General features: G+C 32.5%; 1 protein-coding gene and 1 long non-coding RNA gene across 3 annotated transcripts; both read left to right on the top strand.

Annotated features, from left to right (window-relative positions):
- Positions 1–874: 874 nt before the first annotated feature.
- On the top strand, positions 875–26,251 carry LOC134716287 (heparanase-like). 2 transcript variants are annotated; one of them, XM_063579182.1, is made up of 11 exons: positions 875–905; positions 5,822–6,030; positions 7,976–8,154; positions 8,967–9,140; positions 9,412–9,586; positions 10,099–10,149; positions 11,811–12,008; positions 20,391–20,505; positions 20,931–21,046; positions 24,921–25,064; positions 26,044–26,251. In XM_063579182.1, exons 2-11 carry the CDS (start codon positions 5,858–5,860, stop codon positions 26,207–26,209), a joined length of 1,491 nt encoding a protein of 496 aa, XP_063435252.1. In that variant the 5' UTR covers positions 875–905; positions 5,822–5,857; the 3' UTR covers positions 26,210–26,251. The 2 variants fall into 2 exon arrangements, with proteins under 2 accessions (XP_063435252.1, XP_063435253.1); XM_063579183.1 differs by having other exon boundaries at positions 889–1,001.
- On the top strand, positions 14,219–16,174 carry LOC134716288 (uncharacterized). The gene is made up of 2 exons (XR_010106866.1): positions 14,219–15,090; positions 15,910–16,174. It is a non-coding gene; the product is annotated as an uncharacterized LOC134716288 (long non-coding RNA).
- Positions 26,252–26,669: the final 418 nt, after the last annotated feature.

Here is a 26,669-nt window from a genome sequence, read left to right on the forward strand (position 1 = left end):
GTTAAAGAGCATTGAGGACCTAAATTCCGAAAGGTTTTACCAAATGCAGCTTTACCTTGGATGCTTGGCTTGGGAAGAAAATCCTGATTTTTTTCGAAAAAAATCAATTGTTTTAAAAAGGATAATTTATAACTATACAATATTTAATACAATTTATCTAATAGAAAAATAATGAAATGATGTAGTTTCTTTTTCTTTAGGGAATAAGGCTTTATCTGAAAAAAGTAAAATCACAAAAATACTGAACTCCGAGGAAAATTCAAAACGTCGGAAAGTCCCAAACAAATGGTAAAATCAAAAGCACAAACACATCAAACGAATGGATAACAACACAGGCGCTTGAGTATATGATATAGATATTTTGAGGAGAAAAAAATGTTTCAATTTTCTATATTCACAATACATATTTATCACTTCTGTGCATGTCTCACCTAGTTTCGATTGATTTAAACTACTCAGAGAAAATACTCAATTATGCTGTCCATCATTCATGTGCTAGATATGTATTGTAAATATAGAAAATTTAATATTTTAATCAGATTTGTCAAAGAATCGTCAAACGACCCATGCCCCCCCCCCACACACACACAAAAAAAAAAACTGATGCATTAATCAGAGACATATATAATAATTGTATTATATGTCTCTGATTTAATAAATTTGGAAACTTTTATTTGATAAGCGCACATGGGAACGTTTATTAGGAAGAGAACATTTTTAAGAGATCTGAAAGTGTTAGTGTGAATCTATGCTGTTGAATTGTGATACATGTACATTTTGAGAGGGACTCAAATGATCTCAAATAAGATTTGATTTTAATATTCCACTTCCGACTGTATTTTTTTTAAATAACCTTTAACATTTCGTTTCATTCCCCTAGCCCAATATGTACCATGTATTGAAAGGTAACATCAAATACTGATATGTTAAATTATCCATCGATTCGGAATCTAGATCATCTAGAATTTCGACAAATTTAGAAAAAAAGGAGTGACTGTCAGGTTTAATATTTTCATCTTTATTTTTAAATGGGTCAAGATATACACACGTATCTATATTTAGCTTATATGCAAACCGAAATCTGTACAGGAACATATTAAGAGTTATTTATAAATTAGATATACTGATCTATACTGTTCCCAGATAATACTATAAGAAATTATGATTTGCAACTATTTGAGTTTATACTGAGTTTACTCTGTAACACAGCTAGCATAAAGCATAAGCATAAAAGATTTATTTAAAGTCGGTTATACCAAGGATTTGTATAGTTAGACTTACTATACAAATCCTTGGTTATACATATAACAATACAACATAAGCTCTGTAGAGCTTTTTTCCGACATACATATAAGACAAGCACAATACATAAAACACATAAAACATGAAGCACATCAGGCGAAATAAATAATGTTATCAAGCACAGCAATTAATAAGAACAATTAAAGCATATAAGCAAACATAAAATGCAGATCAACTAACATTCATGCAAAGTTATTATAAAGCACTAAAAGTAATTCCAGCATTAAGAACACAAATAAAAATAAATTATGCCAAATAATTTAAAAGCCAGAGTATACAAGATAAATAAATAAACTGATCGACAGCTCATCAAGATCTGCAGGAGGAACACTGACACGAACTGCCCTCCCAATTACCAACCAAACTTTTAAACTGACCCAATGGCATTTCTTCCCACATTTTATTTGGCAGTTCGTTCCAGAGTTTGGCTCCTGCATATCTAAATGAGTGTAGCCCATGGGTAGTTGTCCTTACCCTGGGAACATCTGCTATGTTGTTATTTCTAAAAGAATAATTACATTTTTTAATTTCAATAAGTTCATGTAGATATAATGGACATTGTTTATTAATAATTTTATATACCTCTATTGCTATCATTCTAATTCTTCTAATTTCTAAGCTTGGTAATTTTGATTTAATTAATAGTTGTTCATAGGTACTACAATAGTCTTCATATATAAATCTTAGGGCACGCTCCTGTATTTTCTCTATTTTTCTGGTGTTACAATCACCACAGAAGTGCCATATTACAGGACAATAATTAAAATTTGACATTATAAATGAATAATATATGGTAAGTCTACCTAATTTTGTTAAATGTTTACCAATACGTTTAAGTACATGTAATTGTCTTGATGCCCTTTTACAAATATTGGAAATATGGGCATCAAACTTAAGTTGATAATCAATTGTTACACCCAATAATTTAACTTCTTTTTCACAATGTATAATATTACCATCTAAATTATATGAAATGTTTTTATTTTCAGTTTTCTTGCCTATGGCTATTGCCTGAAATTTGTCAGGGTTGGCCTTCATATGATTTAGACTGAACCAATTTATTAGCTCTAAGCTTTCTTTTTCTAAAATATTTACAGCTAGAATATAGTTGAAACAAAAAAGTGTTAGGATAACATCTTGCTGATTAAAAGTATGTGGATATTGCATTGGTGGATCCAGGAGGGGGGGGGGGGGGGGGGGGGGGGTGTTCAAGGGGTTTGAACCCCCTTTTTTTGTGGCCGATCAATGCATTTGAATGGGAGCATATAGCTGAAACCCCCCCCCTTTTAAAAAAATAGCTGGATCCGCCCCTGATCTTGTGCTATTTACTTGCATAATGTGAATTCAACTGGCAATTATAATTGAAACTATTTAAGGGCAAACATGACAAAGCCTCAAAGAATGAACAACTTCTCAACAAGGAAGAATAGAAAACTTTCGAGTTTGATGCATATCTGTAAAAAGTCTGGTTTAAGTGAACATCATTGGTATGTTTAGGTGCATCGTCACTTCCTTTCCAATGTTAAGTGAGTGCCTGGAAAACTATAATGTTATATAATATTCCACAAATTATTCTGCAAATTAAATTCTAATAATTGACAATCAGCAATGCTGTCTTTAGGGAATTGGAATTAAGTACTCAAAACAAAAATTATTTCTAGTTTATCCTGCACAATGACCAGTTTTTCCCGGTGACAGATGACCTGAAAGTGGTCTATTTTACAGATGAATGAACATATAAATTCGCCTTTTTCAAAAGATGAAATTCTCCAGTCTATTAAAAAACTGAAGAATGACAAAGCTTGTGGTGAAGACGAAATCATAAACGAATACATAAAATCCACATCAAACCAGTTTTTATGCATTTATGAGAAACTTTTTAATATTATATTTGATAAAGGTCTTATTCCACATAGCTGGCTTATAGGTACAATTAAACCAATTTATAAAAACAAAGGAAACTCCAAAGATCCAAAGAATTATAGACCAATTACTATCGTTAGCTGTCTGGGAAAATTATTTACAGCAGTTTTGAATAAAAGACTTAATGATTTTTCAGAAGAGTTTTCCTTAATACAAGAAAATCAAAGTGGTTTTCGGCAAAAATATTCTACTACAGATAATATTTTTACCTTGTATTCTTTTTTTGAATTATTGAAATGTAGGAAAAAGAAATTATATTGTGCCTTTATAGTTTTTTAGAAGGCTTTTGAGTCGGAGTTTTGACACTGTATGGCGAGATGGTTTGTTTTATAAAATGTTGTTAAATAATATAAATGGTAAGATGTATAAGGTTATATCTAATATGTACTGTGATACTAAATCTCCTATATATTATATCATACAATAATTGTAATTCAGAATACTTTGCTTGTGACAACGGCGTACGACAAGGAGAAAACTTATCACCTTTCCTATTTTCTTTATTTTTAAACGATTTAGAAGATTTCTTGGTTAGTAAAAATATTACAGGACTTAAAACCTTATCAGAAGACCTTGAAAGAGAATTAGAAATACATCTAAAACTTTTTATCATATTATACGCAGATGACACGGTGCTGTTGGCCGAAACAGCACAGGATCTACAGACGCAACTCAATGCCTTTCATGACTATTGTAAGGTTTGGAAACTGAAAGTAAACGTTGACAAAACTAAAACCCTAGTATTTGGTTTGGGACGTTTGCCAAAAAATATCCAATTTACTTATAATGGCATAAACATTGAGTTAGTAAAGCAGTTTAACTATTTGGGTATTGTTTTTACTAAAACAGGAAACTTTAATATGACTAAAAAATATTTATCCGATAAGGCCTTAAAAGCCATGTACGAAGTCCTGAAAATAGGAAGGATGTATCAGCTTTCTGTTAAATGTCAGCTTGACCTTTTTGACAAAATGATCAAGCCCATTCTATTGTATGGATGCGAAGTATGGGGCTTTGGTAATAATGATATCCTGGAAAAGATTCATTTAAAATTTTGTAAAATTCTTTTAAACTTGAAATCCTCAACGCCAAATTATATGGTTTACGGGGAACTAGGTCGTCATCCAATCGAAATAGATATTAAAGTTCGAACAGTACTATTCTGGGCAAATTTGATATCCGGTAAACAAGCAAAGTTTTCCTTCATATTATATCAACTTTCTCGTCATATGAACGAGCACCATAATAACCAGATAAAATGAATCCTGTTTATACAAAAAATATTTCAAGATTGTGGTTTCTCATACATATGGGAGTCACAAAATTTTGTTAATAAAGAATGGTTAAAAACTGTTATAAAGCAGAGATTGCTAGACCAATATATTCAGAACTGGAATTCCCTCATTCAAAATTCACCAAAAGGTATTAACTACAAAATTTTTAAGAAAAACTTGGAATTCGAAGAATATTTTAATATTTTGGACTTCAAAGACGCTATTGTTTTTTGTCGATTTAGAACGACTAATACTAAGCTGCCGATTGAAACAGGAAGATGGCAAAACGTGATCAGAGAAAACCACTTTTGCAGTCTATGTAACAATCGACAAATAGGTGACGAATATCATTTTATATTTGAATGCAATTTTTTCCATCAAAAACGCAAAGAGTTTTTAACTGCATATTTTACAAAACGGCAAAATACAGTTAAATTCTCTGAACTTATGTCAAGTACAAGAAAACCAGTTCTGAAGAAGCTTTGTTCTTTTATAAAAAATATAAATACTAGTGTTTGTACTCCTGGCTTGTAACTTTTGTAACCTCTCTCGCTTGTTTTGTACATATTGTAAATATTTATTGTTGTATTTGTTATCTCTGTACCGATGTAATGCATTTGCTTTATGAGAATAAAGATATATATATAGAAAGGAGGGGGTGTGTCATCATGAATTCTTGAAAAAAGTTCTTTCCTTGATAAAAAAAAATTAATAATTCCTGAGTTCCATTAACATGATTAATGTAAATCCTGGACATCCAAAAAAGTTCCATCCCTTTTACAATAAAATATGATCCTGATGATAGGCAGTAAGGCAGGTTTTGTGAGGTGATTACTAAAATAAAATTTACAAAATGGAACTATGCACATGCAAAACAAACAAACAAACAAAACAAAATCTTAAGTTATTTAGACCCAAACTGAACCTAAATTTTTCAAGTTTCTAGTGGTTTCATAACTCTGTCTCAGGCTGGATAGGACCTTTATTGGGACTCCCAGATTGGGTGTTTTTTAAGCTAGGGATTTTGGGATTGACTCTTTCAGGATCCGGGAATTCTTTTTTTCGAATTTTGGGATTTCAGGATTTAAACTTATTTAAATTCAGGACCTCTGGATTTTGTGTTTTTAAATCCAGGATTTCGGGGTTCACACCCCTCCTACCACCCCCTTCCCCATCCATGATATTATTATTGTTGCTTACATTTTTTTGTTATTTGTGATTCCTTGGACAGAATGGGGAAATTAAGGGACTGCTTTTCTTTTTGGTTTAGAAGGAAACACTGCAATATTCCTTCAAGTCACATAGATTTTTTTTTGTTACAGGATAAGTAATTAAAGATAGCAAAACAGGAAAAAAGAATGGAATTTGGATGGAAGCAGTTCTTTCTTTTGTCCTTTTTAAATGCTGTGATTGCAGCAGTCAACCTAAAGATTGCCACCGACAGAGCTGTTCAGACTGTTTCAGATAAATTCCTGAGTATTGCTATAGATACTGGTATCATCAGACATAACTGGGAAAGGTTGAATTTCAGGTAAATTATGTTATCAGGGACACTAACAGAAAAGTAGTCATTTGGTAGAAATTTTTGAAAAATTAATTGAACAGAAATAAGAAGATGTGGTATAAGTGTCAATGAGACGACTTTCCACTCAAGTCACAATGTGTAAAAGGTAACAATTATAGGATAGAGTTCAACATCAACCAATGAACACGGAGCCTTGGTGCACACAGAACAGCAAGCTACTAAAGTCCTCAAAATGACTGGTGTAAAAGAATCTAATAAGGAAAACAACAATCTGAAATAGACAATTTTACTTAACAAATACCGATCTATAGATTAACTAAAACAACATAGGTATAGTACAAAAATATGTAGTCTACTCTTGTCTTTCCCAAACTAAAAATATGAATATGTGAAAATAAGTACATGTACACCTGAAAATAAATGAATCCACAGTATTCTGACATTTGAAGAAAAAAATAAATTGTATGTAAAATTTTCTTTACAATAAATGATTTTTCACACCTTCAAGGTAAAAGTAGTGTCTCGAAATAAGGTATGGTTGGAGTGCCTTCAGGAAATTACATTTCCTAATTTATATATTAACTTCAACCTATAGTCATGATAGTGATAGACAAAATGTTTAGATGAGCATGAGACAATTACACACAATATATTACATGTATAGAGCCACACTAGATGTTTTTCCTCAGTTTAATACCAGTGACATGTCTTCTTTTGTAGCTCTCCAAAGGTAGAGTCCTCAGTTTAATACCAGTGACATGTCTTTTTTGTAGCTCTCCAAAGGTAGAGTCCTTAGTTTAATACCAGTGACATGTCTTTTTTGTAGCTCTCCAAAGGTAGAGTCCTTAGTTTAATACCAGTGACATGTCTTTTTTTGTAGCTCTCCAAAGGTAGAGTCCTTAGTTTAATACCAGTGACATGTCTTTTTTGTAGCTCTCCAAAGGTAAAGTCCTCAGTTTAATACCAGTGACATGTCTTTTTTGTAGCTCTCCAAAGGTAGAGTCCTCAGTTTAATACCAGTGACATGTCTTTTTTGTAGCTCTCCAAAGGTAGAGTCCTTAGTTTAATACCAGTGACATGTATTTTTTTGTAGCTCTCCAAAGGTAGAGTCCTTAGTTTAATACCAGTGACATGTCTTTTTTTGTAGCTCTCCAAAGGTAGAGTCCTCAGTTTAATACCAGTGACATGTCTTTTTTGTAGCTCTCCAAAGGTAGAGTCCTCAGTTTAATACCAGTGACATGTCTTTTTTTGTAGCTCTCCAAAGATAGAGTCCTTAGTTTAATACCAGTGACATGTCTTTTTTTGGAGCTCTCCAAAGGTAGAGTCCTCAGTTTAATACCAGTGACATGTCTTTTTTGTAGCTCTCCAAATGTAAAGTCCTCAGGTTAATACCAGTGACATGTCTTTTTTTGTAGCTCTCCAAAGATAGAGTCCTCAGTTTAATACCAGTGACATGTCTTTTTTTGTATCTCTCCAAAGGTAGAGTCCTTAGTTTAATACCAGTGACATGTCTTTTTTGTAGCTCTCCAAAGGTAGAGTCCTTAGTTTAATACCAGTGACATGTCTTTTTTTGTAGCTCTCCAAAGGTAGAGTCCTCAGTTTAATACCAGTGACATGTCTTTTTTGTAGCTCTCCAAAGGTAAAGTCCTCAGTTTAATACCAGTGACATGTATTTTTTTGTAGCTCTCCAAAGGTAGAGTCCTCAGTTTAATACCAGTGACATGTCTTTTTTGTAGCTCTCCAAAGGTAAAGTCCTCAGTTTAATACCAGTGACATGTATTTTTTTGTAGCTCTCCAAAGGTAGAGTCCTTAGTTTAATACCAGTGACATGTCTTTTTTTGTAGCTCTCCAAAGGTAGAGTCCTTAGTTTAATACCAGTGACATGTCTTTTTTTGTAGCTCACCAAAGGTAGAGTCCTTAGTTTAATAACAGTGAAATGTCTTTTTTGTAGCGCACCAAAGGTAGAGTCCTTAGCCAGAGCATTGTCACCATGTTATCTCCGTGTAGGAGGGTCAGAGGCTGATTTTATGAAGTTTTCACCGGACACACACAATGTCAGATTCTACAATCAAAGTGACCTCTATATGTCAGATTATTATGATAATAAATTTGTTAATTTTACTATGTTTTGTAAGTAATGAGAATATTTACTTTATTTCTTTTGGATTTCTATGATGAGTTTATTTATACTATTTTTCTCGTTTTTGGGAAATATTTTTTTAATTAAAACCTTTTATTAGGCGATATTATTATTATGTATTAAGTGCCAGTCTTTGTAAGAATCAGGCAATTTAGGTAAACATTAAAACATGATTAGAAAAAACCCACCCAGCTAATCCTGCTATGTAATACTAACCATCATCCTAAATTAAAAAGTATCAGTGTTTCGTTTGTGTGTGTCTGGTAATATCAAATAACTTGGTTCGAAAATTGGTTAGAATGATAGCAAATATAGAGTTATCTCCCGTAATTCGTTAATTTCTAGTGCATTTCAACCAAATTGTATCTTCTATTACCAGAACAGAAAATGGAAATGAATGTTATTTTTGTGCATAACTAATTATCATGAACTGAAATCAATGTCAATTTGGGTGGGTTTTTTTTGTCATGTTTTCACCACTGCCTGATTCTTAGGCAGACTGGCACTTAAAAAGAAGAAAAATGTTTCAGGAGTCCTGAAATTAAATAAACCAGTATACATCATGTACATCTAGCCTCTAAAATTCAGAATTGCATTTATTACTTTATATAAAGAAAATTTTAGGATTTTGATATGTGACATTTTTTGGAAGATGCTTGTATTTTGTAGGATAGCTTTTTGACTTTTTCATACTGGTCTGAATATATTCATAATTATCAGTGTTTTATTTTTTACCATGAACTGATAATAATGCTCGCACCTTTGAAACATGTTTATATATTTCATTTTAACTTTTTTTCAGCAAATCAATGGGATGAGCTGAATCACTTTGTGTCAAAGGTTGGTTGGAATCTGATCTTTGACCTGAACTCATTACTGAGAGAGGATGGACAATGGCTACCAGATAATGCCAAACAGCTGATGGACTATACTTCACAGAAAGGTTACAAAATAAGTGGATGGGAACTGGGCAATGGTAAGAATTTTTGAACTGATGTAAACATAAATGTCATCCACTTAATTAAATGACAAAAGTTTTATTTAACTGAGGGAAACTGTAAAACACCTCTCTATAAATAGAAAGACTTTAATATAGAAAACGGATATGACTCATACTACATCTTCTAATTCTATCTACAAGAAATTAAATCTACAAGAAATTAATTTAAATCAATTAAAATCAATCAATTCAATAACCAGCAAATGTGTATAAATTATGTACACTATTTCATGATATATTTTTGTAGAGCCTAACTCATACAAACACCATATTGGTTATTCCATCTCTGGTTCCCAGAGAGCTAAGGACTACAGTAAACTTCACAGTCTGTTAAACCAGTACCCACAGTGGAGAAATAGTGTAATAATAGGCCCTAGTACCACACAGCTATCAAAGACATCAGCTGAGAAATATTTTACAGAGTATGTTATCAAGTTTATGATAAGGAATAATGCAGAGGCGGATTTCGGATGGGAGGGGGGCACAGTGTCCCCCCCCTTTTTTTGGAAAAAAATTGGTTGCTTATATACGGAATAGGGAATCACTGAAGCGTGACTGGAGCAGGCCCCCCTCTTAGGGCAGTCAGAGGGCCCCCACTTATGAAAATTTCTGGATCCGCCACTGCAATTTGTCTGTAGATGAAATAATTCCTTCCTCCGAGCTGCTTTAAAAACCAACAGCAACAGCATGAAAATCGTAAAAACAAAATTGATTATCAGTTGGATTAAAATACATTTACATACATTTACAGTAAATGATGATTGAATTTGTACAGTGGCAAATATTACCTGCATATCAGGATGAAAACTTGTGAACATGGTGAATATAAAATGAACATGAACTTGATCTGTTTTTAGACATGTTTATTCAAACTTACTATTACATTTTGTTTAATTCATAGAAAGATTTTAAAATATCTGTATTTTGTTTTCAGATTTTTACAAACAGGAGGACCAGATATTGTTACAAATCCAACTTTTCATCAGTAAGTTTTATTTTTAACTTATATTTATATTGTGAATATATGTCATGTATGCAATGAAAGTTACTTTGAAAACAAGAATAGAACCAAATCAAAACTTTTAGGGGCCAGCTGAAGGACGCCTCCGGGTGCGGGAATTTCCCGCTACATTGAAGACCTGTTGGTGACCTTCTGTTGTTGTTTTTTATTTGGTCGGGTTGTTGTCTCTTTGACACATTCCCCATTTCCATTCTCAATTTTAGATAAATACCAATAAATACCATACTAACAAAATATAAGCAAATATATTTCTATCAAATCTATGTGTACTTTTAACATATCATTTACCAAGACAAGACAATTTATTACAACTTAGGCACACGTATGGTGCAACAAGAGGATAACAATTATACATTACAATTACATATATATAATACCAATGTGTTATGAAGTAAATAGTTATCAAAGGTACCAGGATTATAATTTAGTACGCCAGACGCGCGTTTCGTCTACATAAGACTCATCAGTGACGCTCATATCGAATTAGTTATAAACCAAACAAATACAAAGATGAAGAGCATTGAGGATACAAAATTCCAAAAAGTTGTGCCAAATACGGCTAAGGTAATCTATGCCTGGGATAAGAAAATCCTTAGTTTTCGAAAAATTCAAAGTTTTGTAAACAGGAAATTTATAAAAATGACCACATAATTGATATTCATGTCAACACCGAAGTGCTGACTACTGGGCTGGTGATACCCTCGGGGACGAAACGTCCACCAGCAGAGGCATTGACCCAGTGGTGTAAATAGTTATCAAAGGTACCAGGATTATAATTTAGTACGCCAGAGGCGCGTTTCGTCTACATAAGACTCATCAGTGACGCTCATATCGAATAAGTTATAAACCATAAAGTAACATTGTTGGGCTGATGTTAAGACCAATTTTGTATCACAATTACTGCTGGTGATAGGATGGATAAATCTGTTGTAGAGTTGTCACTGGTTCAGACGTTCATAAATATAATTATTTCTGTGACTGTATATTGCATTAATTTGTAGGATCCTTAACAATAGATATTTCAGCTGATCTGTAACAATTCCATCATCATGTCTTATATATCATGTACTGTATTACAAAGCTAGATTAAAACTAATGAGGAAAGGTAACACCTGACCACTCAAAGCTTTATTTTTGTGATGCCTAGGTGGCTGAGTGGTCTTGCACGCCAGATACAGTGCAAGGGGATTTGATGACGAGATATCTCAGTAGCATGAGTTTGAATCATGGTGAGGGAAGAACAAAAAAATTTGGGAAAGCAAATGTACAGATCTAACATGGTTGGGCTGTTGTTTAGACACATCATTAAAGAAATAAGCAAGTTCGATCATTGTAGCTAGAAAATTTTAAGGCAATAACTCAGCAGAACAGTTGCAAAATATTCTATAGTGCTTTTGATTTTTTAATTTATGATACAGTTGATACAAATGTGTCTATGTTTTGAACCTTGTTGTTTTGTTCTAAGGCTATCAGTACAGTTGATACAAATGTATCTATGTTTTGAACCTTGTTGGTTTGTTATAAGGCTCTCAGTATTTAAGACAATTAACCAAATACAAAGATATTGCTTGAGAACAAATTTATCCCAATTACAATTAATGCTCACTGTATTTTTTCCTAAACAGCTATTATATAAATGGAAGAGAAGCTACAATTGACCAGTTCATGGATATTGACATCTTGAATGGTTTAATTCCTGAAATAAATAAAGGCAATGAAATAGCCAAACATCCTCCCTATGGGAAAACATGGCTTGGTGAAACAGGATCAGCTTATGGAGGAGGTGCCCCAGGACTGTCTGATACCTATGTGGCAGGTTTTATGTGAGTAACAGGGCTCAGTTGGTTATGTTGGTGATATTTCTGACATGTACAGTTTCACATTGACATTATTTTAGTGAACAAAGTGTAATTATTGGACTCTGTTATTTAGACTCGTGCAATAACTCCAAAGTTTTGCGATCTTTATTGCATCTTCTCATGGTCTTTAAAACATCACAAGCGGTTAAGCACAATCAGTTGTTAAAAACATTACCAATTACTATATCATTGCACAGACACAGTAATTTGATTACCCTTCTGGATATTGCCCCATTGACAGATAATTAGATAACCGGTAACTAGTGTTGATTGACACATACCTCAACATTGTAGCCAAGGTATAATCTCCTTATTATAGAGGTTCTTCAGCATTGTCCAACACTTTCTTTTCAACAACAACCCTATATTCAGTAGATTTTTTATGTAATTACTGTGGTATTGGATATTGTTCAAAACTCAAAGTCAGTGTTTTGATTACAATGATCCTCAGTGTTTTATGTTAAAGTATGTTATTTACTTTAGAATATTTATTTTTTATTCCAGGCTCAGCTCATTTTAATTGTTTTACTACCTTAATGGTTTTATTGTCGAGCCTGCGACTTTTGTCGCAGAAAGCTCAACATAGGGATAGTGATCCGGCGGCGGTTACAGCGGCGGTGTTAGATCACTTCTTAAAAGCTTTATATTTTAGAAGGTGGGAGACCTGGATGCTTCATACTTTGTATATGGATGCCTTGTGTTACAAAGTTCTCGTCAGTCACATGTCCAATGTCCTTGACCTCATTTTCATGGTTCAGTGACTACTTGAAAAAAAAGTTAAGATTTTTTGTAATGTTAAATTCTCTCTTATTATAAGTAAAAGGATAACTATATTTGGTATGTGCGTATCTTGCAAGGTCCTCTTGCCCGTCAGACAGTTTTCACTTGACCTCAACCTCATTTCATGGATCAGTGAACAAGGTTAAGTTTTGGTGTTCAAGTCCATATCTGAGATACTATAAGCAATAGGTCTAGTATATTAGGTGTATGGAAGCAATGTAAGGTGTACATGTCCAACTGGCAGGTGTCATCTGACCTTGACCTCATTTTCATGGTTCAGTGGTTATAGTTCAAGTTTTTGTGTTTTGGTCTGTTTTTCTTATACTGCATGCAATAGGTCTTCTATATTTTGTGTATGGAATGGTTGTAAGGTGTACAGGTCTACCTGGCAGGTGTCATATGACCTTGTTCTCATTTTCATGGTTCAGTGGTCAAAGTTAAGTTTTTGAGTTTTGGCCTTTTTTTTCTAATACTATATGCTAAAGGTCAACTATATTTGGTGTGTGGAAATATTTTATGATCTACATGTCAGTCGCACAGGTTTTATTTGACCTTGACCTAATTTTTTACAGTTCATTGCTCAGTGTTAAGTTTTTGTGTTTTGGTCTGTTTTTCTTAATGCCCACGTCACACTGTCCCGATTTTCACAGGGATGGCAACACAATTATGGAAATTTTCAAAGTCGGGACTGGTCGTATCCAGATCGGGCTATTCGTAGTGCCATCTTAACCATCGTAGAACCATCTGCCACTTTTTCTAGCCTTTGGGGACAACTTCGGGAAGGGTTCTAAATTTTTAAACATGTTAAAAAATCCCATAAGGTGGTATGATGTTGAGGGTTGGTATTGAGTTTGTATCACCATCCTCACCATCGTAATGTCACCGGGGATGCATCTTTGAACATCGTATTGTATTTGTGTTTCCACCGTTTCTATCGGGCAGTTTTGGTCTTATGATGTCTACACGAATTAATCACGAAGCTACCCGAAGGTCTTACGATGGCAACATGACTTCATGAAGACCTCGTAATCCTGTAGTGTTGCCTTCGAATAAAAGTACGAAGGCGACAAGATGGAACTACGACGGCAATAAATCCAGCTAAGTGTAAGTTAACTTTTGCTCTAAAATTAAAGTGTTATGCGACAGTTCACAAAAAATGGAGCTCATATCATATGATTCTATGAGAACAAGAAAGGCGACAGCGTTGTTTCTATTAATTCAAATGGAACAAGAAGAGCAGCTATTACAGGCTCAGGATTTACTTTTACAATTGAAATATTATTTTTTGTCAATTTTTCATATCAAGTAACCTAATGAAAATCATAAACGCGCCTCGTACACCAACACTGCAGGTATAGGTAAATGTATATAGGGAAGCCAACTTTTTCTTCATTATTCTGATTTTTAAAGGCAGTGCTTTAAGGCCTGACTTTTAAGTCATGAGGTTCATCTTTTCATACGCAATCTTTGCAGGGGGTCTTTTGGCCAGAAATAGATCCGGAAATGTTCGAATTTCTCCTCTTCTTTTTATGGTATGATATGGTTTTTATTTCTTTCATTTACATTGGGGACTAAAGAAACGATCAGTGTGTTTTGTTTGTTTTATAGAACTTGTTATGAGTGTGTATTTTGCATTATAAGCAGTCAACCTGACTACAAACTATCATTATGTGTATTCCGTGCGGAAAGAGGTCGGGTCAATTTCGAGTGTTATCTGACATCTAAAGATTCTTTAATTAGTTCAGACGTTGATATAACAATGAAAAGTCGACTGAACATGATTAATATTGCATCTTCTATAATTCAAAGCGGAATTCGGTTTATGAACGAGAAACTGTAAAGCGTTTTCAATTTCGGTATTAGTTATGTATGTTGTCTACGTATTATCCTGGTTCCCGGTACTACGTTCCGGGTATTAGCTTTTTGTGTATGTGATGTGTAACATTACGATCGGGTACCAGCCAATCTACGTGTGTATGTGTACATGATTTCCCGCCAAAATGACCGTTTTACAGCTATGGAAAAAATAGTCCACAAACGTTCCGTAGAATGATATCAAATTCATAATTAATCGTAACTTTTTTTTATCTTTGTATAATAAATATAACAAAATGGATTCCACAAAATTGAAAATAGCATTATTTTACGAGGATTTCTCATATTTTTCTCACTTCCGGCGCAGTAATACGTGTGTTTCGAAGAAGCTCGAAGAATTTGACAAAGTGAATTGAGAAGGAAACGGATAGATTTACGTCCTTGCTATCAGGTAAAACAATTTAAATGTACAGAACAAACACATTTACTTCACACAAATAGTACAGGCTTAAGCTTTTTGTTGTCTTATACACGACTGTAGTATAGTCGACGGCGGTGACCTACAAGGTACGGGTCATACTGGGTCAAGTGTAAACATATCCACGTGCTATTAGGTAGAAAGCATCGTAATGCAATATCTACAATTTTTCCTCCTTTATACATCGTTTAACCAGATATATTTCTCCTTTATAAATCGTTTAACCCGATATATTTCTCTCAAATACACTTAAACACGGGTTGTATGTACGTATCTTTTCTAGTATTTTCTTGTCCTTATTAAAGTTCATTTGTTGATGTTTAAATATTTTTGAACGACTGAACACAGGAGTGAATGAATGCAACAATTATATATACTGAAGACTTGGGCTGTACAATGATAGTGTACGTATTGCATACTGATAATTATTCTAGCTAGCTAGCAGTAATTATGTTAATTTAGGATGTAATGACAGGAACTCGTGAGCTCAGGCTTTCTGAAAAAAATATCAATGACAATGTAAACAGGAACAAAACATTGACACGAATGCTGCTTTCTTCTATGTTATAGTTATTTAGGTATGTGTGTTGCACAAGTTTCAAAAAAATTAAGTTATAAAACTTTTTTTCAGGGCACAAACCCACTTTAAAGACACTTGTATACTGCCATACCCAACTTAATTTCATGCACCATTTGCAAGCAAGAGACTGAATGGTTTGCAAAATTAAAAATCAGGACGGTGTCCAATTAAAACAAAAGAACTAAACTGGATGAATATTGTACATGTTGTAGGAGAAATCTAGAGGAAAGTTTTGATTTGTGAAATTGGTTTTCCTGAAAAGCCATTCATCCTAGCCTGCAGAAAGGAACTATAACTGTCCACCACCAACTGACGAGCTAATGTTGAGCTTCACATATGGAATTAATCAAATACCATCAACGTTTGTGTTTTCAGCACAGATTTCACAAGTTATGACACAGCTGTGTTTTTTTATACCTGTTTATAGAGTTGTATACTAAATTTTATTTTTTTTATCAATAAATATATATTGTGTCATTTAAGAACTTGTATTTTGCCAAAAGATGCATACTAGTGAATGAAAGTGGTGCAGATCATTTTGCTTTGGTATATAGAATTGAATTACAATTGTTCATGTTATTGGAATGCTTATAAAAATAAGGAGATGTGGTACAATGTATATGATATTTAGTGAGTTAATCAAGCAAAAGTGAATAAGAAATTGGTATAAGCAGTTACAGGTACATGTACTACTGTACAATCTCAAACAATGAGAAAAACTCATACCGTAAAGAGAATTTCATATTTACTTACAAGTAAGATTAGTTTTTGCGTTGAATAATTTTCTTCTATTGTTTTAATTGCAAATATTGGAAGTGGTTAAAATGCTAATGAGACAGCTGTTATGGCCACAGAGCCTTAATTGAAAACTTCTTTTTCATTCATACCAGTAGATTTTGCCTGGAGTTAGAAACATATCTGCCAACTTTTCAAAATGCACATGGGGGTTTTACATGAAAGATGGTTCATATAGTCATACAAAACCTCCAAGGGGGCCTTCAAATGGAAGCAGGACAAGTCGCCCCACTGGCTAATCGCCCCACTTTTTAAAAAAACGCCACAAACTGATTTATCAAATCGCCCCACATGTGAAATTGGTTAATTCATGTTTAATATTACTCCTGCCAACTTGCCCTACTTATAAAAAAACGGTAATATTTAGATTAATAATATATATATAATTAAAAATAAAAACTCGCACCACTTTAATGAAAACTAATGTACACAGAATACAAACAAACCGAAAATTAATTTACTTACTATTATTGATATATACTGAAATTATAATTCTAAAAAAATCCTGATTGTTAAAGAATAACTAAGTTTTGAAGCTCTAAGTTATTTGCATAACAATTGAAAAGAAACCTGTTAAATGTATCATAATGCAATATATGGAATTGAACTTATATTCCATGGGATAACATCTTTTTCCATAAGTGGGATGAGTTGGCATTACTAAATTCATCCTGGTTATTAATATATTTATCTAGATTTCACCGATTTCCATTAGGTGGGACCAGTTGGCAGGGGTAATATTAACGGGATTTAACACGGTTCACAAGTGGGGGGCGATTTGGTAATCCAGGTTGGGGCAGTTTTTTTGTCGAGCCTGCAACTTTTGTCGCAGAAAGCTCGACATAGGGATAGTGATCCGGGGGCGGCGGCGATATTAGCTCAGTTCTTAAAAGCTTTATATTTTAGAAGGTGGGAGACCTGGATGCTTCATACTTTGTATATGGTTGCCTCATGTTACGAAGTTTCCGTCAGTCACATGTCCAATGTCCTTGACCTCATTTTCATGGTTCAGTGACTACTTGAAAAAAAAAGTTAAATTTTTTGTAATGTTAAATTCTCTCTTATTATAAGTAATAGGATAACTATATTTGGTATGTACGTAGCTTGCAAGGTCCTCTTGCCCGTCAGACAGTTTTCACTTGACCTCGACCTCAAGGTTAAGTTTTGGTGGTCAAGTCCATATCTGAGATACTATAAGCAATAGGTCTAGTAAATTCGGTGTATGGAAGCACTGTAAGGTGTACATGTCCAACTGGCAGGTGTCATCTGACCTTGACCTCATTTTCATGGTTTAGTGGTTATAGTTAAGTTTTGTGTTTTGGTCTGTTTTTCTTATACTGTTTGCAATAGGTCTTCTATATTTTGTGTATAGAATGGTTGTAAGGTTTCATGGTTCAGTGACTACTTGAAAAAAAGTTAAATTTTTTGTAATGTTAAATTCTCAATTATTATAAGTAATAGGATAACTATATTTGGTATGTGCGTAGCTTGCAAGGTCCTCTTGCCCGTCAGACAGTTTTCACTTGACCTCGACCTCATTTCATGGATCAGCGAACAAGGTTAAGTTTTGGTCAGTGGTCAAGTCCATATCTGAGATACTATAAGCAATAGGTCTAGTAAATTCGGTGTATGGAAGCACTGTAAGGTGTACATGTCCAACTGGCAGGTGTCATCTGACCTTGACCTCATTTTCATGGTTTTGTGGTTATAGTTAAGTTTTGTGTTTTGGTCTGTTTTTCTTATACTGTTTGCAATAGGTCTTCTATATTTTGTGTATAGAATGGTTGTAAGGTGTACAGGTCTACCTGGCAGGTTTCATATGACCTTGACCTCATTTTCATGGTTCAGTGGTCAAAGTTAAGTTTTTGAGTTTTGGCCTTTTTTTCTAATACTATATGCAATAGGTCAACTATATTTGGTGTATGGAAATATTTCATGATCTACATGTCAGTCGCGCAGGTTTTATTTGACCTTGATCTCATTTTTTACAATTCATTGCTCAGTGTTAAGCTTTTGTGTTTTGGTCTGTTTTTCTTAAACTATAAGCAATAAGTCAATTTTATTTGTTGTATGGAAGAATTGTTAGCTGTACTTGCCTACCTGGCATGGTTTATCTAACCTTGACCTCATTTTCATGGTTCAATTGTCAATGTTTAGTTTTCTTGGTTTATGTTAAGATTATGTGACAGTTGTAATAAAGCTTTATTATTAGGATTATCAACATAATATCAATGATTAGTAAAGAAGGCGAGACATTTCAGTGTGTGCACTCTTGTTTTTAAAGTGGGACGATTTGTCATGGATTCCCTTCAAATATATTATAATGTGGTTTTTGGCTTCTTCGTGCATTAACAAGCTCATAGCCATTGTTGAATTAATTGTTTTCTTTAAAATAGTCGACAAAATTGCTCTTACAAAATTTCCATTTGGGAGCCTTGAGCTCGATGGGGGAAATACTCTGCAAATACTGACAGTTGCCAGGTATGGTCATCAAAAAAGTTGACATGTTAATTACTATGTACATTTACCATTATGTTACTTGATGTTCTTGCTATAAACACAGTACAGAGACTAGTCAATCTTTGTGAACTATTTTTTATGAGAGTCATAGAATATGTGTATACAATCAATAATTAAGAATAGTCTATTTATATTGAAAAGGAAAAGTTCTTATATGTCTAAAGAAGAGGGACGAAAGACACCAAAGGGACAGTCAAACTCATAAATTTAAAGCAAACTGACAAGGCCATGGCTAAAAATGCATTTCATGGGAGGCACATAAAATATACTGTAAACATAGACTATAGATATAGGTGAACTAGGTACAAAAGAACTCTGAATCTTAAATTCTACAAACCATCTCTGTTCTATGGTATAACTGGACTAGAAATACACACAACCTGTAATTAACTGCCTTTACAGCGCTTTCGCGCTTTGATTTATGTATCGTCTGAGTTGTTGTCACACGAATGTTTACTCCATAACCATTTTGTTCTCTAAATGTCATATTTTGCCGCATTTGTTGCTTTCCCCACATTCTTCCTTTTGTCTATATTGTTATGATATTCTCCTGGAAAGAGCTCTTTTTGAATAAAAGGGATCAACAAACTCATTACCTTACCTTTAAGATGGATCAGTAAACATGGGCATAATTATGGGTGATTATTCAGACTAGTGCACACATTTTACAGTTCAAACAAGACAATGCAGAGCGTGGCATCCCCTCGTATGTTTTTAGAAATCATCGTAAGCTGTCTTTTAGACATCGTATGGCCATCGCGCCATCATCGTAATCCATCGAGAAGCCTTCGTGATCCATCGTGTAGTCTTCAGCTGAGATATGAAGCTTAAATACCCGTCTTCGGTTAACCTTCGTATGTCCATCTTTTGCTATAGTATATAATATAGGCACCATCGTATAGACTTCGTTATTCATGGTACTTGCTTCGGTCACTTTTTTTGGTATTTTAAAGAGATCGAGACCAACTTTGTAGAAACTTACAATTTTCGCAATCAGGTGTCCATCGTATATAAAAATCGGGACAGTGTGAAGCGGGCATTAACTATAAGCAATTATAAGTTAACTTTATTTGTTGTATGGAAGAATTGTTAGCTGTACATGCCTACCTGGCATGGTTCATCTGACCTTGACCTCATTTTCATGGTTCAAAGGTCAATGTTTAGTTTTCTTGGTTTATGTTAAGTTTATGATTCAGTTGTAATAAAGCTTTATTATTAGGACTATCAATATAATATCAATGATTAGTAAAGAAGGCGAGACATTTCAGTGTGTGCACTGTTGTTTATAAAAGCGCTCCAAAATTCAAGAAATTATAATAAACTTTCTAAATTATAAATTGTTATGTTTTTAATCCAATGCATCTATTATTTTCCTTAGGTGGTTAGATAAGCTAGGAATATCAGCAGTCGGTGGACTAGATGTGTTAATCAGACAATCTTTTTATGGAGGACATTATTCCATTATAGATGACGAAACTAGTGATCCATTACCAGTAAGTACTTGTTACCATAGATACCTTAAATAGAACATCTATGAAGACCAGTATGTTCGTATTAATGACAGAGCTATCAGTAAGAAATTGTTACCGTTGTCTTACAGGTGGCATGTGTATGAAGTTACGATCTTCTACCTTCAATCCTTTTTGACATGCTAAATATGTTTTTAAAAAATCAGAAATTTAACATATCTCCATAGCCATATATCCATAGCGATTCTTTCCAGGTATCTATGATAAGTTTATTTGCCTAAATTTGAAGCTAATAGAAGACTTTCTGAATTAATTTTTAAGAAAGAATTACCACGGTTGACCTTTAGTCTAGGGAAAAACTCCCCATAGGACATTGTGAGGTAAAAATCTTTGCTTTGTGATTTCTCATTTTTGGGGGAACTTGCATATAAGTTTTCTGTATTTTGTAGGATTATTGGTTGTCATATATGTATAAAACTTTGGTTGGGAGATTAGTATTGAATGTTACAGTTGACGACTCAGAAGGCTTAGTTAGAATGTACTCTCATTGTACTAATGTAAAAAGGTTGGTATGATATCTAATTATAATTTAATTTTGAATGTAACACGTCTTGTGATTGGCTGACGTTATTTTGTTATCAGCCCATAGACATAATTTAGTCATGTCACCGTGACGTCAACAACATTTTTTCATGGTTTTCTACGGTTTAAAATGGAATTTAGAATTAGATTATAAGAAATGACTAATATTTTTTCTGTCTATTCGAAATAACATAAAAAATGTGGTGTACACTGTTAAATAACCCACTACGCGCGTTATTCAGTGTGCACCAAATTTTTTATGTTATTTCTTCACAGACAGAAAAAATATTACAGTCATTCCTTAAATATACTTCACACAATATGATTCAGTTACATATTTTTATTGGTAAACTATTTTATCTATAGTACACACATAAAAAGTACATACTTTTTTTTGAAGTTTTTTTTGGATTGAGTGAGTTTTTCTAAAGTTATGTCCTAATTTCTTGAAAATCTCAGTTTTCTGAACTTTTTTTTAGTAATACCTTAATCAATTTTAAAAGAATTTGGTTTGCCATCATATCATAAGAATTTACATGTATAATATAGAGTTTGCATTTTATCTAGTTAAGTTCTTATTTCTGACGTTTGAAATGGACAATTGTATAGAGTTCTTGCATAGAAAATAAGATATCAAGTTTGAGTTTTGTTTTGATTGAACATTTTTTTTCATTCAACAGTAACAACTTGCAATTGATGGTCATGATGTTAGGGATAATCCTAATTAAAATGAAAATTAAAATGTGTTACAAATTGTAGTCAGTAGGAGACATTGTGAATCGTAGCAATAACCTAGGAGCATGCTTAATGAAAGGTCAACACTTTTATATAACACAATAAACTAATATAGCCTTTTCATATCGGTCAATGAAGTTGAGAATGGAAAAGGGGAATGTATCAAAGAGGCAACAACCTGACCAAAGAGCAGAAAAACAAAAGTATTTTTATTATTGCCTTATTAAAGTATATTGACTCAGGTCTGCAGTCTGCACCCTAAGTCAACATACTTTAATCAGGTTGATAACAACTAACATTGACTTTTACAATAAGATACTATTAACATTGACTATTACAATAAGATACTACATGTACTAACATTGACTATTACAATAAGATACTATTAACATTGACTATTACAATACGATACTACATGTACTAACATTGACTATTACAATAAGATACTACTAACATTGACTATTACAATACGATACTACTAACATTGACTATTACAATACGATACTACTAACATTGACTATTACAATAAGATACTACTAACATTGACTATTACAATACGATACTACTAACATTGACTATTACAATACGATACTACTAACATTGACTATTACAATACGATACTACTAACATTGACTATTACAATACGATACTACTAACATTGACTATTACAATAAGATACTGACTATTACATTGACTTTTACAATAAGATACTACTAACATTGACTATTACAATACGATACTACTAACATTGACTATTACAATACGATACTACTAACATTGACTTTTACAATACGATACTACTAACATTGACTATTACAATACGATACTACTAACATTGACTTTTACAATACGATACTACTAACATTGACTTTTACAATAAGATACTACATGTACTAACATTGACTATTACAATAAGATACTACTAACATTGACTATTACAATACGATACTACTAACATTGACTATTACAATACGATACTACTAACATTGACTTTTACAATACGATACTACTAACATTGACTATTACAATACGATACTACTAACATTGACTATTACAATACGATACTACTAACATTGACTATTACAATACGATACTACTAACATTGACTATTACAATACGATACTACTAACATTGACTTTTACAATAAGATACTGACTATTACAATACGATACTACTAACATTGACTATTACAATACGATACTACTAACATTGACTTTTACAATACGATACTACTAACATTGACTATTACAATAAGATACTGACTATTACAATACGATACTACTAACATTGACTATTACAATAAGATACTACTAACATTGACTATTACAATAAGGTACTACTAACATTGACTTTTACAATACGATACTACTATCATTGACTATTACAATAAGATACTACATGTACTAACATTGACTATTACAATAAGATACTACTAACATTGACTATTACAATACGATACTACTAACATTGACTATTACAATACGATACTACTAACATTGACTATTACAATACAATACTACTAACATTGACTATTACAATACGATACTACTAACATTGACTTTTACAATACGATACTACTAACATTGACTATTACAATAAGATACTACATGTACTAACATTGACTATTACAATAAGATACTACTAACATTGACTATTACAATACGATACTACTAACATTGACTATTACAATACGATACTACTAACATTGACTTTTACAATACGATACTACTAACATTGACTATTACAATACGATACTACTAACATTGACTATTACAATAAGATACTACTAACATTGACTATTACAATAAGATACTACTAACATTGACTATTACAATACGATACTACTAACATTGACTATTACAATACGATACTACTAACATTGACTATTACAATACGATACTACTAACATTGACTTTTACAATAAGATACTACTAACATTGACTTTTACAATACGATACTACTAACATTGACTTTTACAATACGATACTACTAACATTGACTATTACAATAAGATACTACTAACATTGACTATTACAATACGATACTACTAACATTGACTATTACAATACGATACTACTAACATTGACTATTACAATACGATACTACTAACATTGACTATTACAATACGATACTACTAACATTGACTATTACAATACGATACTACTAACATTGACTATTACAATACGATACTACTAACATTGACTATTACAATACGATACTACTAACATTGACTATTACAATAAGATACTGACTATTACAATACGATACTACTAACATTGACTATTACAATACGATACTACTAACATTGACTTTTACAATACGATACTACTAACATTGACTATTACAATAAGATACTACTAACATTGACTATTACAATAAGATACTACTAACATTGACTATTACAATACGATACTACTAACATTGACTTTTACAATAAGATACTACTAACATTGACTTTTACAATACGATACTACTAACATTGACTTTTACAATAAGATACTACTAACATTGACTATTACAATAAGATACTACTAACATTGACTATTACAATACGATACTACTAACATTGACTTTTACAATAAGATACTACTAACATTGACTATTACAATACGATACTACTAACATTGACTTTTACAATAAGATACTACTAACATTGACTATTACAATAAGATACTACTAACATTGACTATTACAATACGATACTACTAACATTGACTTTTACAATACGATACTACTAACATTGACTTTTACAATAAGATACTACTAACATTGACTTTTACAATACGATACTACTAACATTGACTATTACAATACGATACTACTAACATTGACTTTTACAATAAGATACTACTAACATTGACTTTTACAATACGATACTACTAACATTGACTTTTACAATACGATACTACTAACATTGACTATTACAATAAGATACTTCTAACATTGACTATTACAATACGATACTACTAACATTGACTTTTACAATACGATACTACTAACATTGACTATTACAATACGATACTATTAACATTGACTTTTACAATAAGTTACTACTAACATTGACTATTACAATAAGATACTATTAACATTGACTATTACAATAAGATACTATTTTATTTCAGGTCTAATTATACTGCTGGAAGTATAACAGTATACGGAATGAATCTTGGTGACGAATTTAAAACAATAAACTTCCCACAATATGGAGATGATGTCACACTGCATGTATATGTATTACAACCCCAGGAGGAGAGCTTAAAATCACAGTAAATATACATATATTATACTGAAAATATTAATATAGAATTTTCTCCATTCTTAAGGTAGGCATAAGAAGGTCATTATTTTTATGGAGTGTTGAATAATAACTACAGCATATGAAAAAAATTGTTATTGAATAGTAGCTACAAAAGATAAAAAAAATTGTCACAGAAGTGGAAGAAATAAAGTTAAAAAAAATGATTGGATTATCCAGGAAAATTATGATGTGTGGTTAGCTATACAAAAAGTTTTTTATATGCATTTTATATGAAAAGTGCCTGACATGACTGTTCTTTATATATGAGGCAAATACATTGAATGTAACAGTCATCCCAGATAAAAAGTAAATAATATGATGAAAAGTCAAAAGGTACTTAGATTTCCTATAACATGTATAATGACCTATTGTTAAGAATATGGTATTATACCAGCAGTTTATTCGGAACTAAATATACTTGGCTATATCACTATCCATTTACGCTACTATGTCATCAAAGGAATTCCAGGATTCCCCATGGAAAATTGGGCATTCATAGTATACTTGTTATCCTGATCGGACTTCCCCATTTGATGAGGGGTGTACTGTGGATTTGTTTATTTTTGTGGGTACCAATTTTCATGGAATTACTAAATTTGGCATTTCTGTTGATATTTAATTTCTTGGTTTTGCCAAAGTCTGCATATAAGACTATAGAAAATGTGTTATTCCTTGACCATTTTATTTCCTGGTTCTCCTGTAACAAGGATATCCACGAAAATTGGTATCCAACAAATAATAATGAATCCACAGTATAAGATAACCTGTGACTCAAGCCTAGGATTGTGATATTTTAGGTAATATACTGCATTCACATATACCCCTATAAAATCATTACACTATCAATGCAAAGGATTTCAAATATTACTTGAAACTTTTAATTGATTTATACATCATTGGACCATTGGTTAACTATAATAAAATAGTCTTATTTCTTTTCTTTTTAGGTCAGTAACACTGAATGGAAGACATTTAAAGTTGAATGAAGATTACACACTACCAAATGTGTTAACACCTGTGATAAAGACAGGGAAGGTATCATTCCCACCACAATCATTTGGATTTATCGTTCTACCAAATATTAAAGCTAAAGCTTGTCAGACTGCAAATTGATATTAGTCATTGGGAATTTATTTCATACCTGCAACAGTGTCATAGTAAATATAGAGAGACATCAGTGACAAATTAATGATTGGATGTTTCATCTTTATACTCTAAACGGGTAATAGTTTAGTTGCCAAAAGCATGTTCACCGATTCTACTCAAAATTCTCATTTTTTATTTATAACATACTAAAACGCCTACATGCTATTTCTGACAAAGGAACCATAAAAAATATTGAACTTTGTAATTAGGTTAGTTTAAGATGGTACCTAACACTACAGGGAGATAACTTTGTGAAGTCAGCTAAACGTTTTAATTACATTGTGTTGTAAAAGGAATATTTAGCTTCTCAATGATCAAAATTGGTGTTTGTCAAACTGCTATTTAACCAGTGTAATTTTTCTTACAAAACGGTTGGTTCAAAGTTTTTGAAATTTTTATATTTTTGTTAAAGGGTCAAAGTAAATAC

This window comes from Mytilus trossulus, chromosome 4 (assembly GCF_036588685.1).
Source record: "Mytilus trossulus isolate FHL-02 chromosome 4, PNRI_Mtr1.1.1.hap1, whole genome shotgun sequence".
In the NCBI taxonomy this organism is placed as follows: Eukaryota; Metazoa; Mollusca; class Bivalvia; order Mytilida; family Mytilidae; genus Mytilus; species Mytilus trossulus.

What these genes read in the sequence shown, in the direction of transcription:
- LOC134716287 (XM_063579182.1), top strand. Translation starts at nt 5,858, where the DNA reads ATGGAATTTGGATGGAAGCAGTTCTTTCTTTTGTCCTTTTTAAATGCT. An exon ending in TGTTAATTTTACTATGTTTT is followed by an intron (nt 8,155 to 8,966) that starts GTAAGTAATGAG and finishes ACTTTTTTTCAG; the next exon opens with CAAATCAATGGGATGAGCTG. An exon ending in TGGATGGGAACTGGGCAATG is followed by an intron (nt 9,141 to 9,411) that starts GTAAGAATTTTT and finishes ATATTTTTGTAG; the next exon opens with AGCCTAACTCATACAAACAC.